Source organism: Mus pahari, chromosome 5 (genome assembly GCF_900095145.1).
Source record: "Mus pahari chromosome 5, PAHARI_EIJ_v1.1, whole genome shotgun sequence".
Classification (NCBI taxonomy): Eukaryota; Metazoa; Chordata; class Mammalia; order Rodentia; family Muridae; genus Mus; species Mus pahari.
In genome coordinates, this window is record NC_034594.1 from 48896886 (window position 1) to 48915104 (window position 18219).

General features: G+C 38.1%; 1 protein-coding gene across 2 annotated transcripts in view; it reads left to right on the top strand.

The window, feature by feature from the left end:
* Spag16 (sperm associated antigen 16) overlaps window positions 1–18219 on the top strand; it is an 834729-nt gene that overhangs the window by 362595 nt on the left and 453915 nt on the right. For both annotated transcript variants that reach the window (XM_021198510.1, XM_021198512.1), the window contains one exon: window positions 9366–9509. In XM_021198510.1, coding sequence (XP_021054169.1) covers window positions 9366–9509 — 144 coding nt within the window. The remainder of the gene's footprint in view (window positions 1–9365; window positions 9510–18219) is intronic.

Here is an 18219-nt window from a genome sequence, read left to right on the forward strand (position 1 = left end):
AGAGAGAGAGAGAGAGAGAGAGAGAGAGAGAGAGAGAGAGAGAGAGAATCACCTGGGAATGATGTGATTATATTTTAATTAAAATTAATTAGTAAAAACATGTATAAAGTGCTAAAGCTGTTAGAAGCTATAGTCAATATTCTGCACGACTTTCAAAATAAAAATTAAAAGTAAGATGAAAGAATGTACATAAGGGAATTAATATCATAAATATAATCCCTAAACTGAGAAAAATGAAAGAATTCAGTAAAACGTATTCTGTATTCTGTTTATAACTCCATGTAAAGTGATTTATTACATTTATTGTCTTTCATGTGTTGAACATCTCTGGGATAAAGCAAACTTGGCCAAGGTGTATAATCCTTTTGTTGTACATCCTTATTCTTTTAAAATTCCCTGTAGTGTTTTTTTTATTTCGTTTTGTTTTGTTTTGTTTGTGTATATCTTATCCTTATCCTAGTTTTTATATTAAATAATACAAACTTCATTGAAAGACTTTAGGAGTGTGCCTCCTGTATGTATGTGTATATATATATATATATATATATATATATATATATATATATATTTATTCAAGGAAGGCTTGGCTATTGATTTTCTTTGAAAGTCTGATAGAATTATGATATAAATGAATCTGAGTCTGGACGATCTTGTTGTAGCTGGGTTGTATCATTAAGTCATTTATTTGTGTCCCTTATGGATTTATTTTTTAGTAGGCTCTTCTCTCATACAATACATCCCAACCATTTCCCCTCCGTTGTCTTTTCAGGCCTTCAAGTCTTATTGTTTTATGTTCTGTCTCTTATGATTTTGAATGCAGACACTTAGAGCTATACATTTCTCTTACGGGACTGCTTTTCAATTAGGCAAGAACTTTTGTAGTACAGTGTTTTCATTTCCATTCAGGAACTGAAATTTTCCATTTCTTTGATTTCTTATTTGACCCATTTATCCTACAGTAAAGGGTTGTTTAATCTCCATAAATGTATGTTTGTATATTATGTTTATCTCCATGAGATGTGTTTGATGTCAATTTTAATTTTATTTAATTATCATCAGATAGAATATTCTGTTTCTGGATTTGTTAAGATTTGTTTTGTTTCCCAGAGTATGATCTGCAATTGAGAGCTGTGTCTGTAAGCTGCATAGCTTTTGTTCATATGGCTTATCTATTGGAGAAATTAAAACAATCACCTACTATTAATGGGTTGATTTAAATTTGTGTCTTTCATTGCAATATGCAAGGTTTTTTGTCTTTTTTTATGAAATGAGGTATACTACAGTTTGATGTGTGCAGTGAACATACATTATGACTTTCCTTGTGTGTACCTTGACACTTTAAGTCCACCTGTTATTTGACATGTTTCTGTGTTATTTGGTATGTTTCTATATGTTGTTGACTTTACTGAGTGGTGACACAGTGAATCCACTCCAGTGGCACCTGCCTTAATCATGAGCATCCTTAGGGTAAACAGATCTGAGTGTATTATTCTGTGTTACAGCTCTGCACTCCCAGCTGATATTCTCTGTGTTCACTTGTTCCACAAGTCTCCTTTTCTACATAATAGCTTTAAACATCTTTAAAAACATCAGTCCCATGCCACTCACCTGGTTTATCCATCCATTTAATGCAGACATCAGAAAATAGCTGAGTCTGGATAATATTCAAAGAACAGAAGTTCATTCCTTCGAAGTTCTGGGAATCAGAAACATGATACTGGCTTTGGCCCCACTCTGTCATGGGTCTTTTGGCAGACAGCACAGTTGTGAGTGTGCACATAAGGCCACAGAAATCAGAGACCCTCTCGATGCTCTGTAACAAGGCATTCTTAGGAGGACCAATTCCAGGAAACCAACCCAAATCCCTTAATGACCTCACTACTCAAATCTCCTACCACCTCTCACCTTACACTGTCTCTCATCCTACCTCATAATAATAACACTTGGGAAATATCAACAATATCCAGATACCTACTCACAACCAGGAAATCATCATAGGATAAATATATCTCTGGTTTTCCTCCTGCGAGGCGCTGTAGGACCTGCTCCGAGCTGTTGTCTCATTCCTTGCTTGTGCTCATCCTTTTGCCTCTCTAGTTATCTACCTACCCTCAGTGCACCAGATCCCCTCAGCCTTGCCATTTCTGCACTGCCATCTGTACCCAGCACTCTGTCCCGAGGCCCTTCTCAAGTTTTTTTTCTGATCACCTGGGTTCACGTTGGACTCTCAGCTCTCCAGTGCTTCTTGAGTCATAGACAAGAAATTCCTTCCTCCAGTTATGGTCGTATTACGGTCTTTTGGTTCTTTTGTAGCTATATAATTTTGTTTATTTTGGTTTTATATTTTCCCTTACTTGTTCATAATCCCTTGAGCATTACTGTGCCTCTCTGTCTGTTTTGTACTCTACACCATAGCTTCTTAGCACATATTTGTTTAAATAATGGGAAAAGCTAATGTTCCTATCCAGAAGTATATCTAAACATAAGATGCAGTTATTAGATTAGCAATCATCAGGGGAATAGTGTGTGTGTGTGAGTGTGAGTGTGTGTGTGTGTGTGTGTGTGTGTGTGTGTGTGTGTGTATGTGTGTTACGGCAAGGGGAGCCATGCGTGTGTGTTTTCTTTAAGGGCAAGTATGGAAGTGGTTACCTAAGGTCATAGGGCACGAGGTATTTCAGTGTTCATTTGTTCTCACCCCAATTCTGCACCTTCTGTTTGGCAGTAATTAGAGCTTGTGACCCGAAGTGAGGGAACCATTCGCAAAGCTGATTTACCTAAAGTGAAGACAAGGTTATCTAATTAGTCTTTCTTGTGACAATCTTTTTGGGAATAACAGGGTTCCCTTTGAAAAGTCTAACTATGCTGCTTCTGTCACCAACTCTGCTGATAATTAGCAGTGTTCTCCAGACACCTACACGCATCCCCTCCAAAATATCCCATGTAGCTCCGCCATGAGGAAAAACAGTTTCGATTTAGACAGGCGAGCATTTCAGTAGCTACCATGTGGTCTTGAAGAATGTTTCTTATTATAAAAGAGATGGAAAAAAAAACTCACGCTACAGGATATTGTTTTATGTAATGTGACTGGTATATTGCTTAACAAAACACTTCATGGTAACTTCATCAGGACATGGCTTGATTAAGACTCAAAATTAGCATGCACCCACAACTTCTTTTTTAGAACCTCAAAGATGTTTTCTTGTACTATTTCTACACTAGTCACAAGCTTATTAAGTTGGGAATGAGGTGACAAGGCCTTTGTCTTCGTGTCTTGTAATTATAATTAATAGTAAGTTAAAGAAAAGCAGAACACTTATATTCAAATTTTAAAGTCACTATGTAACTATGTGGCACTTGGAACAGGTTCTGGGAAGACATTAAGTTGGAGATTACACTTCTTAATTAGAACTTTTGGGAAACATCTTGGGGAGGGAAAGTTAGGATGTTGCTGTAAAGGGACATGCATAAGTGGCCAGAGTCTGAGGACAGGACTCCTGCGGTCTTTATGTGGAAGTCCAGAGCCCAAGAAGGGCCAGTTTCCCCTCACCTCCTGAGCTAGTTGGAAATCTGACCTCAGCTGTAGGAGAGGAGTCTCTCCTGAGTGCTCCCTTCACTGCGAAAGACAGCACAGAAATCTTACGTTGAGTGGGAAGTTGTTATTTACAGTAGATTAATTTTATCAGAGAATGTACCATTTGCGGATAGCTGACCATAATCAGGTGGTTCTTCCAATGTGTATGAACTCTTGCACACAAGTGTGTGCATGTGCGCGCGCACACACACACACACAAATAAAACACACATACACATACAAATTCACATGTATATAAACTATTTTTTTCGTACCACATCTACTAAACAGTCTTTTTGTTGTTTTGGTTTTTTATAAGACAGTGTTCACTATGACATCTTAGCTGATGAAGAAATCACAATGTAGACCTGGCAAGCCTCAAATTAGTAGATACTAAGACATCTATCTGCCTTCCTCTGCCTCCCCGGGGGTGATTAAAGGCATGTGCCATCACACCCAGTGTTTTTTTTTTTTTTAAGATACCTTTTATAAATGACAGAGTAAAGCCAGTAGGGCAGCATCTCCTTTAAATTGCAACAAGGTTCCTCGTGTAACACTCTGTCTGTGTAATAGTAATGCTCTTTGTGTTCCCACCTGTCCAGCACTGCTCCAAATCTTCTATTTGCACTAATTTAAGTAACTTACACAAGTCCACTGTATCAGTACTCTGATATTTCTATTCTTTACATAAGAGGCTGAGGTTGATGAAGAAAGGTATTTGAAGATATGTAGTTAGTGATACTGGAGTGAAAGTATAAACTCACTTCTTACTCCTGAGCCCACGCTGTTAAACATAAGTGTATTGCATATCATGAAAATTTTACGGAAACAGAAATCGTCAAACTCTAGCCACACGCCAGATGTGACGGAGCGCCTTCTTTTGTAAATAAAGCTTTATTCTATCACTTTCTAGCTTATTTGTTTTGTCTATTTCTTTGCTACCTTCATACTTCCATAGCAACACTGAATAGTTGCATCTGAAACTCTGGGGCACATAGATTAAAATGCTTCTGATATGTCCCTTTATAGAAAAAGTGAGCCAGCCTCTGCTTCAGATCATAAACAGTTCTTTCCCATGCAGCTTATTCAACCCATCATTCTATCAACCTGAACATAGCCAATGTCCAGTTCCCAGAAAAAAAAAATCAAACAATTCTAGCTTCCTATAGTAGGAACAGGGTCAGAGATTTTTAAAGGCATGTTTCTTCTTTAGAAACTTTAAAAGGCATCTCAGTAAATTATCTAATGTAACTGAGATATGACTCTGGGCACCTGTTATCTTAAAGAAGGAAACGATAATTGGTGGTCTGAGTTCAATTGACTTGGGAAATTAGATTCTGAAGGCAGTCCTCGTGAGTTAAGTTATGTTGAGTGGGAAGTTGTTATTTACAGTAGATTAATTTTATCAGAGAATGTACCATTTGTGGATAGCTGACCATAATCACTCTGGTGGCAGTCCTAGCTCTGCCACCTCGTGACTTCATGACCTTGTGTATCAAGTAACCTCTATGTGCACTAGTGTCTCCATCTGCAAAGGTGATCACTGTACGTAACCAACTTAATGGTTACCAACTACTATAATGATTAATAAAGTTAATGATTGCAACTTTGAAACTAGAAACTGATTCCTATAAAGTACTGGTTACCACTCCTCAGCTTCTTCAAAAGACTAATTTAAAGCAGACAGAATTATCAAAGCTGAGGGCTATGCATGGTGGGAAAATATTCAGTGAATTAATCACCTAAAGAATTTATATACATCAAATATTCTTCTACACGTATTACATAGAGATGTCTGTGGGGAAAATAATTGAATGAAACATCTATTTCTTCTAACAACTTAATATACAGTAAAAGACTCAGTTTTAGAATAGGTATCTTTGCTTCAAATGATGGGTCTTCTAGTTTCTTTAATACTATTAAACTTGTGGTATTACTCATTTCCCAGATGAGTTCTTTAACTTGGATTTAATAAAGACTCAATGACTTAACCATGTACAGGGAATGATAACATATTAAGACCATTTAAAATGAGTTCATATTCATAAAGTACTTCCAAAAATGATTAAAGATGTGTATGGATTAGCAGTAACTAATAAATCATCAGTCATAAAACAAGACCATCCTAGACTCAAAGTCAGCTTCCACTCATCATCAACTGTGAAACTAAGCAAAGTACACACTGTCTGGTACAGTTTTCTTGGGATCAAAAGAGCAACACCAGCAACAGCAGCACCCGTCATATATCTAATATGCAGTTATTAAAATGGAATGATGTGCCAGGCACTGCTGAGGTTAAATTACAACACACAAAAAATCGTGGGAGATTTCATTACACTTGTAAGAATTAAGCATCTTGTTCAAGATGTGAGAGTTGAAGAAGGGGCAGAGGAAGAGTAGAAGGGGAGGAAGAAGAAGAAAAAAGAAGGAGGAGAAAGAAAGAAAGAAAGAAAGAAAGAAAGAAAGAAAGAAAGAAAAAGAAAGAAAGAAAGAAAGAAAGAAAGAAAGAAAGAAAGAAAGAAAGAAAGAAAGAAAGAAAAGAAAGAAAGAGAAAGAGAGAGGGGGAAAGAGAGAGAGAAAGAAGGAAGAAACAAGAGAGAGAATAAAGGTGATATGGTGATGATGGTGATTGTTAAGGTGATGGAGTGATGATGATGATGATGATGGTGATGATGATAGTGTTAGTGATGGTAACAGAGTTGGTAATGATGCATTACTTCTGTTTGGGAAAATATTCCTGGTTCTTGACCCCAAAGTTATTGAACTTGGATTTTCATCTCTTGACACACAATATTTTCACTCAATGAATTGTTAAAATGTGTATTACTCATTACTTCCAATTTGTGCTTGATATTTCTATTTTTACAAGATCTATGCATAGATCTATTCAAGATTGGAGCAACAATGCTTGTCTGAAGTGGTTATATATTTATCATAAAAAGGTTATACATACATATTTTCATGTACATTTACATGCAACAGAGTAAATATGTCCATGCATACATTCACTTGCACAAATATATTGAAATAGCCCCTGATGTGACATTTTGCTTACCATGACTTTAGCTACACAAAGTCAATTATGATCCAAAAATCATAAAGAGAAAATTTCAGAAACAAACAATATGACATATAAAGTGGATATGATTATGTGTGTAACAACAAAATCTTGTGCTAGCATGCTCCATCTTGGCTGGAATGGGAAACATCTCTCTTGCCAGCAAATACACTCTGTATACTGCCTTCTCATTAGTCCCTTTGTGACAGGACTCACCAGAGTCATCATATCAAAGTGCTTGTGACAAAATAAGCATTTTTAATGACCCCAAGAGCAAAAACTCTGATGCTGACAAGTCATTTTCTGTCCCAGAAAACCGTGAACTAAGTGAACAAAGGATTATTCTTGGTTTACTAAGAAAAGATGAAAAAATTGCTAACAATAGATAGATAGATAGATAGATAGATAGATAGATAGATAGATAGATAGATAAGAAGTCAACAAAATCCAGGGGAAGAACAAATCTGTTCATAAAATTAGGAGAAAAATATGTTTGCACCAGTTTAGCTGCCAGATGTTGAGCCTTAAAATCTATGACCACAATTTATGGAAAGTGGTGAGCAGAAATAGGGAAGGCAAGTCCTTTGTGAGTGGAAAGTATGAGTAAAAATATGTGGTCTACATTTCTAGTTCATCACTAGTTATTCCTGTAATTTCTTACTGTGCCTATTTTCCAAGTTTAACTTTATCATAAATGATATATATGTAAGTATGGGTCGTTTGGTGCTATAGGAGGTTTTATGTGTCCCCTGGGAAGGGTGATTTGAACTGTATCCTTTGCAGAAAAATGGGGACTACTCTGCATGTGTAAGCATGTGTGTACACTCATGTGCACACACACAGACTTGGAATGGTAGACATTCTTGCCATGTTACACAGGAAGCATCACAGTGCAACATTGAACTGACTGAGTAAGTCCAACGAGGACAATTCCAACCTGATTTGCTTTCATTGAGTTTCTGTTTATATCCGTCCTCTGCCTTCCACAAATAGCTCTCCTCGCAAAAGTCATTTTGGAAACTTATCTCTCAAAGTTTGTAAAGACATCAATGACTTTAGTTATCTTCACTTAAAGAGGGTAATTTATCATCTAGTCAAGTGTGCCTGTGTCTGCCAGGAAAGCTGTGAGCCGGCATATATCATACTCAGGAACTCAGAGGGTTCGCTGTGCTTCCTAGTCTGTATTTGAATACAGAATTCGTTTCAATCTGACATTTTTACCTCGCATCATATTTTTCTGCTAATTAAGTTCCATAAATGCATCCTTTAGCTGTTCGAGCTGTAATAAATTTCTTTCTTGAATTGGCCTTCTGAAAGTCAAAACCAACATTGCAATGAACTGCAATAGGAATAATTTCCTTTACACTGTCTTTATTTAGAACAGTAAAATACTGAAAATGGTAAAGCCGTTTAACTCGATTCAGAGCCTCCGTCATGGGGAATGCCCATTGTTGAACTCTGACCCCACCTCCATGCCAATGTAAGAGAACAAAATTTCTATTCATAGTCTGGAGGCTTAGCAGTGTTATTGAAAAGGATAGTGAGTATATAGTTCTTGTCATGAAAGATCTGGAGTAATCGATCAAACACATGATTTCTTCAGGAATCTATTTCCTACAGTCCATATTACAGAGCAAAATAAGAAGGTCAATCAAAGAGGAATGACAGTGCGGTATTATTTCTTAATCGTGTTATTTCATTGTACTGTCTAGGTGAATAAGCAAGCTATAGGTTAAAACTAAAGTGGCGAAGCAGAAGTTGAACCTTTTGTTGCTAATGTTGAAGTTAGTATTTTAATAGGTACTTGACATGAGACTCCTCTGCATCCACTGAATCATAAGACATAGATGAGACTCTGTGTAAATAAGATTAAAGCATTGCCATAGATAAAATAGCAGGCATTAACATTGTAGACTCAATTTTACAATAATTTAGCTTCTATGTTTAATGGTCACAGTGATGGGGTCCAGTCCAGATAATGGTGTTGAATGAGCTAATCATTAATTTTATATTCTTCTATCTCATTTCCCTCTAGGCCTTTATAAAGTGGGAATTGCCTTATACATCTTGAATTCATTACCATAATTTGTGTACTACTTATAGGCTGAAATGAGTTTAAAAAGCATGTTAGCAGAGTTCTTCCTCACTATGAAGTTAGTGGGCCACCAAGTTAATGTTTCAATAGCATTTATTATAAAACTATAAAAATGTGATAAGAATTTGTTACCTTTTTATAAAATAATACCTGAATGAAGACAGACTGTATTCTGAAAATGATTTTTCTTTTTCAATAATAAATATTTTATTGGTCTAAATACCCCCAGTACGTGTGTGCATACACACACACACACACACACACACACACACACACAGAGAGAGAGAGAGAGAGAGAGAGAGAGAGAGAGAGAGAGAGAGAGAGAGAGGTCACTGGTACAGTTTTTCCTCCCTGATAAAAAAAGCCAGCTATTATTTTAAACCCAGAATTATATACTCATGACCACCCAAATCAACATCTTCATTTTGCAAGTGAGATATCTGAGATCCACTGTGTTGCTTAGATTGATGATGGTGATCAGAAAGATATTAGAATTATAACTGGGATGTAGAGTCTGTTTCTGAGACTTCTGGGTAAGGACTGAGTCTGACTTGTTAAAATAGGATGACGATTGACATTTCTTCATTCATCCTGGAAAACTATTCATCCATACATAATGCCCTTTCTTTCTCCCTGCACAGCATCGTTATGCACCCCTGCAAAGACTATCTTGTCTCCTGTAGTGAAGATCGGCTCTGGAAGATGGTGGGCCTCCCACAGGGCAATGTACTTCTTACTGGATCTGGCCACACTGATTGGCTGTCCAACTGCTGCTTCCATCCAAGGTCAGTGCGTGCCTTCCCTATACAGCCCCATTTCTTCTGGGCATATGACCGTTTGATCTGTTTCCACACTCTGATAGCTTTGAAAGAACAGCTGTTTACGCAGTCTGAAACTGTATACCCCACACAGAATGTAGAATACTGTAGATAGATGTGCCTTTGGCTTTCACTATATTAACTATAGATTGGTTACTTTCATATAGATACATGTGAAGCCCAGTCCACATGCTGACACAGTTAATAAGAGTAACCAGCATTCCAGGACAAGTGTTATTAATGATGCTTATGTGCACCAGCTTTGAGAGGGCACATGGGATCCTAGTCAATAATGCATGCCAGCATTTATTGTGTCTCTGTTAATCTACAGGTTTTCCTTTTATAAATAAGTTATCCACCTAAAAGGACTAGGAGGCCACAATCAATTTCCTTTAAAATCCAATGGCATTCAAGATATGAGAGAGAAGTAGACAGATCTGAGGACACTTCAGTATTCACTGAAGCTGTGTTTCCAAACAGTCAGTGACAGAAAAGTTGCTGTTGAGGATACAGGCTGCACAGAAGCCTATCCACACATCCTTAGTATCAGCTTCTGCCAACAAAACTGGCTACTTGCTGGTACACATTCTTATTTTTAAATGGTTCTTGAATCCTCTAATTTCTGCCTATTTGTACCTGGTCTAATACTTTTGGGGACTTTTGGTTCTTGGGTTCATCTCTAAACTATTCCATTTGGAATTTCCTTCCTTGGGAAGATTTCTTATTGATTCATTTTCATGTTTTCGCCAAGTTCCTTTTTTGCAATTAGCCAGTTTTGAAATTCGATGGAAAAAGTAGTCTTTTTTAGAAATCTGAAAAGGCAATAACAAGTTGTTTTTGTTTAATTTTTGAAAACTTCCCAGTGTTTAATTTATCCCTGGTGCTATATGCTTGAACTTAATTTACGAAGGTGTCATCCTTTCCTTATCTGATCAACAGAACTGTGCCACACTCTCACCTCTGTGAAGCACAGAACACATCTTGCAAGTAGAGAAAACACAATTAGAAGTGTAGCCTATCATTACTTCAGTAGCTACTGGGCATACTGATCATATTTGGATAATACCCTGTTACCATGACAGCCAGTGACTCAGATATTTTCTCATTAGTGCTTGACCAGCAATGGTCCTTTTAATAGATCTTCCTGTTTCCCCAGTCAATTACTGAAATTAAAATGAGGTTAGATACATCATTATTCACTTTTAATAGGGATTTCCACTCAGTTCTTTCTTATGGCAGGAGGGTTGTGGATGCTGCTGTATGTTTTTTATAGTGCATGGGATGAAAGTAATGGGCGAGCCACACTGTTAAGTGAATGATTTAAATGGCAAATATTCTGGTATAGGTGAAGAAAGAGGATTATTAAAAACAACCACAAAAAAAGTTTTGTTTTTTTTTTTAATTTTCTTCGGGTAGAGATAAATTCTAAAAAAGTTTATAGTTTAGACCTCCAACATTTTATAATACTTTTTATATGTACATTACCACTGGAGACTGTATGCATGTAAAATGTGCATGTAAAGAGATATAGAGATTTGTGATTTCTGAGATGTAAAATTTGTGACATTTGATTCTTCACTTTTCCTGTTTAATTTAGTCTATGAAAACAATATCTTGTTGAGAATATTGTGTGTGCATGTGTGTGTGTGTGTGTGTGTGTGTGTATACACCCATATAAAATGGAACTTGTTGGGAAGAAGAAAGGTCTTAGTGGGAGAGAGCATGTGACAAAAATGCCTTAAAGTCATCATATACGTGTAAAAAAATGACCAAAACTTAAATTTTTAACAAATTTGTTTTAACCATTATATTGTAGTACACAGCCTGATCTGATGGAGTAGATCAGGGAAGGATCGCACTTGTAGTGTTTCCCAGGGCCAGCTGTGGTTGTGTTCTCTTCTGTAGACAAGCCCTTGGATGAATTATGTCTTAGCATTGGCTTCCATCCTGTTCTAGCTATATAAAAATGAACTTGAAAATTTTCTCATCAATTTGTGTTGCTCTTTTCAATTGGCTTCTACAGCTTTCAGCTGGATACATTCTGGCCCACTTCAGAGCTACTTTACAAAACATTATAATTATAGGATGGATCAACTTTTTCTAAAACTTCTAGGTACATCTCTACCTCCCTTTCCAATTTCAGCTTCCTGTTATGTTTCTAATATCACCCCAGAATGCAGTTTTCCCTGCCCTTATAGACCCAAATATGGGCCAGTCCACTGGAGTGTAAGTCCTCTACCAGGGGCCACGCTTTGAAGAAAACTGACTCTTCCAGAGCAGCCACAGACTGTCACTTTATCCTCAGTTATGGTTGGAGGTTTAGGATCCCTCCTACTTGGGTGCTAGAACGTTGACTGGGTTGATTGTGTGCAGTCTCATGCAGCTGTGAATGCAGGAGTGCAGCTGTCCTGTCACACCAAGAAGACAATATTTCACTCTGGTCCTCCATGGTTTCTGGTTCCCATAATAATCTTACTCTGTTTTCCATGGTGGTGCCTGAGTCTTGGCTATGATGAAGTTGTCCTGTTTGTGACTGAACATTCCACTAACGCTTATTATCTGCATTTTGGTCAATCATGCATTTCTGTGTTAACCCCCATTGACTGCAAAGGGACATTATCTAATGAGGTTGAAAGGATATAATATTTTACAGTACAATGATAGAAATGTAAAGAGTATTTTGATATGCTGTCCATGTAGCAGAATTAGTAGCAGGTTTACCCCTTAGACCTATGAGTTTCCAACCACATGTTCTCGATCAGGTCTATAATACTAAGCACGGTTGTCTTCTTCTGGAGTGAACTTGGAATCCCATCACAGAACAGTTGGTTATTCCATAACATTTGAGCCACTGTTGCACCTGTGGGTCTGTAGTTCACAGCTTTCGCAGCTGGGTAATACTGCTGAAGGGTTTCTCCTACAACTGTCTTCAAAGTTTCCAACAAGGAGGAAGCTTCCTGCTCAACACCAACATGAGAATCAGGTCCTATTATGTTTGTGGTGTCTTGAGAAATAGCATCTTAGAGCCAAGTTCTTGTCACAGCTTAGAGCAGTAAGTAGCAAGACCTACTTTTATTCTGGCACACTGACTTAACCCAGATTTTTTCAGAAGCTGGGGCTGGAAAGATGGATCGGCAGTTAAGAGTGCTTACCGGTTTGATTCCCAGCACCTATGTCAAGTGGCTTCAAACTCCATCTTCAGGGGATCCAATAGCCTCTTCCAGCCTCAACAGGTGCCTGCATACATGTCATGCAAAGACACAGACACAAACATAAACATACACATAAATAAAAAAGTCACTTGTAAAACAAATTTTAGAAGATAATCCCATTTGGTATGACAGGAGTTCACCTGACTATCCAAAGTTCATCTTCGTTTCCTAAATTGAAAGCAACCATCTCAAATACATAAACAGTGTAACAGATATAACCATGTTAGCACTAGGCAGAGGAGCGCTACAAATAAAATAAATAATGTCTCCTGAAGTTTCAAATAATAGAGTCAAAAATAGAGTAGACAGAAGACCTTCAAAGAAGACTCACTAATGACTAAATTCATAGTCATTATACTAAAATACTAAAACCTTGGAGATATAGCATGTAAAGTAATCAAAATTACAGCAAAATAGAGCAATTAATAACATGTTAAATATATTCAAATAGTATAGTAGATTGGCCTTCTACTTCATTAATTGGGCATCTAGAAAGCTTTAGGTCATTCATGATATTTTATTTAAAATTTTTATTTTTTGTAACTTCACACATGAGTACTATATTTATATCATATCTATCCCCCCTCTGCCCTCTTACTCCCTCTAAATTCATGATCTCTTATTCTTTAACTATTATCATTTCATATATGTGTATTATATTCAATAACATATGTGTTTAGAATTAATAACTTAATATTGAATAACCTGTCAGGGAACTTGCTTCTAGAGAAAACAGGATGCATATATTTGAAAGACAAGAAGAATGCAGAGAAGCCAGCGGTAAAGACCTTTATATGTTACTATGATACTATATCATAGATACTGAAACACACTTTAAATGATTACATAGGCCCAAGCGCCTCAGCCTCCCGAACTAGTATGTTTGCACAAATCTCCCAAGCCTTGTGTTGAAATGACAACAGAAGCAGGTTTTGAAACAAGTCAGAAATAATGACCTAAACATCGGACACTGTGAATCCAAAACTGAGTGACTGTAGCAGCATATAGTCAAATGGGTAAAATCGTAGACAATATATCAAGTTGAAACCGAAGCAAGCTTCTGCTTGTTCTGATTTTCAAGGTTTCAAGGTATAGTGAAAGCTAATCTCCAGGTATGGTTTATTCAATACACGTTTGCTGCATTTTTTTTCTTAACAATTATTTACTAAAAAATTGTATTTCTTGAATTTTATAACAGAAGTTTAACTGAAAGAAAAGTGAGAAAATTTTTAGTTATTAGATTTTCTTCTTTGTGGGCAATGTGTGTGTGTTTGGGCGCACGCGTGGGGGTGGAGGGTGGCGAGTGCGTCCGCGTGCAGGTGCATGCAATCATTTGCATGGGAAGCCACAGGAAAATGTTGGGTGCCTTCCTTGATTACTCTCTGCGTTCCGCCTGTTCCCTTAACACTGAGCTTGAAGCTGCCCAGTGATTTGGCTGGAGAGGTTGGCCCCTGGGATCTGCCTGGAATATTTTGCCCTCCCCTCCTCCATTCTAAACAATGCAGGTACCCATGGCAATGCCCCAGCTTTTCCCTGGAGCCTCGAGATCCGATCTCAGGTCCTTATGCTTGTACACACACACACACACACACACACACACACACACACACCAGCCAAGCTTTCTCCGCAGCACCTTATCTATTAATTTTATATAGTTATACAGGTTTTAAACCAATTGAAGGCACATTACATTTTTCATAAAACAGTTCCCCGAGTCTTTATCAAGTCAAGGTATTATTATTCCCACAACTTATCATTACCATATATTTCTTACACTAAATTGGTTCTGTATGACTGTACTTTCTATAAGTTCCTTAGTGGGATTCATGTTGAAGACTTGGGGGGAAAACATGGGTAACTCATTTTAGAGACTATCCCGATGTTACCACACGGTTACCACTAGATGGCGATCGTGCATCGATAAGAGAAAAAACCCTTTGCATTTACTCGGAAGACTGATGAATTGGCTGTGGAAAGTAATTCATCAGTTGCTGAAAATGATGAATGAGTGGAAAGATGAGAGGAACGTGCACTGAGCCGTCTTTACTCTATTGAAGGAGCGAAATGGATGATACCAGGAGGTGGGAATGTAACCTCACTCCAGTGGGAACTAGAGGTTGTGCCTCAAAGCCACTCAGAGCCGCCATTTCAGGTGCACATGTTAGAATCCTTGATACAGCGGCTGTTCACCTTACTGGGTTTCTTGACTATGTCATTTTAGTTATGAGGATGTCTCTTTTGTAAGTTGATTTTGGGACCATGTGCTCTATCAACTACACGAATGCTATCACCTGGCAACTGTACACTTAATGAATAATGGTTAGCTTCTCTAACTTGTATTTCTTGATTGGACTCTTGAGAACTTAGCTCAGCAATAACCCCTGATCCTGCACATCAATGCGGTACTTAGAAGGAGAGAATCCATTGTAATGTCTGAGTTATACATCATTCACCACCCGCAAGCTGGTGTGAAACCATAGTGAGATCATGCCTCAGCTTTCCCCAAATTAAACAGGGAGTCACAAGCTGAAACACAAAGGCACACAATCGCCATTAAAAAAAAAAAAAAAAGCATGCTATGCAGCTATTCTTAAGTCTTAAAATGTATATATTATTTTTAAAAGTATGCCAAATTCATGACTTTTTAAAAAATAAATTTTACACACAGAGAGGATTCTGCATCTTCTTTTCTTTAGATTTAGGTTATATTTAGAAACCCTTTAACATCTACAGAATTGCTTCTCCGTGCCTTCCTTGATCGCTCTCTGTTCTCTGCCTTGTTTCCTTAAGACTGAGCTTGAAACTTCCTGGTGTCCTGGCTGGAGCCCCATAGGATCTGCCTATGTCCTTCCTTCCCTCCCCCCACTGCAGACAATACAGGTGCCCATGACAAAGCCCTAGCCCCTATGTTTTATGAAGTTAACGTGCAGAGCCTGCCCTATCAATGCCCCCTTTATTGTAGCCCTGGACTACTGGGATGCAGGATTGCACCCGTCTGCAGGTGTGTATTAGTAGGCTACTGATGTTCTTAGTTGGCCATGACCTTTAGCAGGACACTGTTGGCTACTATCTGTGTAGTTCTGAATGTAAACAGGGTGTTCAGCTTTGGGATACCTGTTCTGCCGCATGTTGAATGCTCATTGTGAGAAACAGCAATGCATCTCCCCATAGCTCTGTATAAATAAATAAAAGCAGTGGGATTAGTGGCTTAAACAATTTCACGACACTGCATTTTCTTCTTCGTCCACTGCCGGAAGCAGAAATGGTGCTTACAGCATCCTGTTAAACATAACATCTGCCCTTTTGTGCTGATTTATGAATTGAGGATAAATGGCCCTATGTGTAATACCCCATAGTCACTTGCCCCTGTGTAAATTGCCTACTTGGCTATTTAAATAGTGCTTGAGACTATAGTCTGAAGGATGCTAGATTGCCAACTCCAGGCGAGAGGAGAGAGGTCCCTGTCTCTCCTGGGCTGAGTGGGATGGCAAGTGTAGATGGCCCAAAAGAAACACACAGGAACTGAACTTTATGGCATCAGCCTCTCACTTATATAAATTGGGGAAACGGGGAGGGGGATTTTTGGTGGGGTAAGATGACATAGGAGGCAGGGAAGGGTGACAGATGGTATGGACTGACTGACACGGCCAATGGTGAAGCTCTACATCAGTAATGGCAGGGCAGAGGAAAGGCCAAACAAGTCTTGCCGAGTCATCCTGATATAGAAGTGACCACTCGAGCCAGGCTTAGGCTCTCCCACAAGGCCACAGAAACTCGAGCCAGGCTTAGGTTTGTCTTCAAGGCCCAAACCAGGGCCAAAATGGGGCCCAACCCTAGATAAGTATATCACTTTGTTATTTTACAAAATAAAGTAGGGTAACTTTTTTATTTGATGAAAGTATAAAACCAAGAGTCCAACTCTGCAAGCACATGGATGTGACACCTGCCTAGAGTGGTGGAATCCTGCTCTGTCTTCATTGACAGATGCTGCCCCAATCCAACCCCCCCCAGCAGATTATTGAAAAGATTATTTTGACATCCACTTATAAAACAATGCCATTCCACTTTATATTATCTGAAAAAAAGATATGTGTTTTACTTCTGTTCTTGGTAAGATTTGTCACCTTTATGTGAACAGACTTAGCACGGGGGACAACAATGTTCTTTAAATATTACTGTTGTCACGTCCTAAAAGTAAGGCATGAGAGTAAAGCTATGAGAAAAAATATTTCACATAGTCCCACTGCCCATTAAAAATGATATTACTGAAGAGTCAACATTGAAAAAATTAACTCATGCATATTTTTAGAAAGTAGGTCATCTTGAGTTATTTAATTATCAGACACAGTGTGCTTTATTCACTCACACTGTATGTATGTATTAGTTGTTTGTTTAATATTCAATCAGTATTGCAGAAGGAAATGCAATTGGAGAGTAAGCCTTTAGCTCCATCTGTTCTGGAAGACTAGGCTTAAATGTTGATAGCAGTTAGCACTTGAGGAGAGTATCGGATATGTGTCATGAATTACAAGCGCAAACGACTAGAACTCTGTGTTTCCCCAGTGAAACTTCCTTATTTATACACAGGACAGTTGATCCCACTGTCTCCCCTGTGGTTGAATGGAGAGCATATGACTGAGTTAAGATCAGTGAAATTAAATGGAAGGGTGACTTCCAGCTTTGACAATTGAAGCACAAAGTGGCCTTACTTCCTTCTGCACTAGATTGTGACATGGTCAAGATAAATAAATCTTTGTGGTATGTGTCAAGTGGAATGCCGTGTCTGTTGTAACTGCTACTGTTAATTATTTAAAAGTAAAATGTTATATGTAGCAGAGAGAAAGCCTTGAGGATTTTTTTCACTAAGTCACTAAATCTGCTTGTTTACTGATGCAGTCTTCGAGTCAGACATATTTTGGTGTAAAGATGACAAGAGCCTGGCCTGTCACTTTTCTTCATCAGTGAGAGCCTGTGCTCATGTATGAGAGTGGGGATAAGTTGTCTCATAAGTTCTCAGGACTGTTGCATGGGGAAATCTATGCACAGCGCTTGGCACAGTCTGATGTATAAGGGGAATATTACTAAGTTTCATTATTGCTCTTTTCCTCAAGCAAGATCCTAATTTATGCCCAGTTTTCTCAAAAACTATACTCTTTCCAAGCCTACTGGACTCCTTTTTTTTTTTTTCTTTTTTCTTTTTTTCTGTCAAAATAACAAACCCTAGGAATTTCATAAGATCCTTAAATACAAAGTCTGAGTCACATCTATCCTTGTGTTCCTGAGACCCACACCTATCCTTGGATTCCTGAGACCCACACCTATCCTTGTGTGTCTAAGACCCACATCTATCCTTGTGTTCCTGAGACCCACACCTATCCTTGGATTCCTGAGACCCACATCTATCCTTGTGTTCCTGAGACTCACATCTGTCCTTGTGTTACTGAGACCCACATCCATCCTTGTGT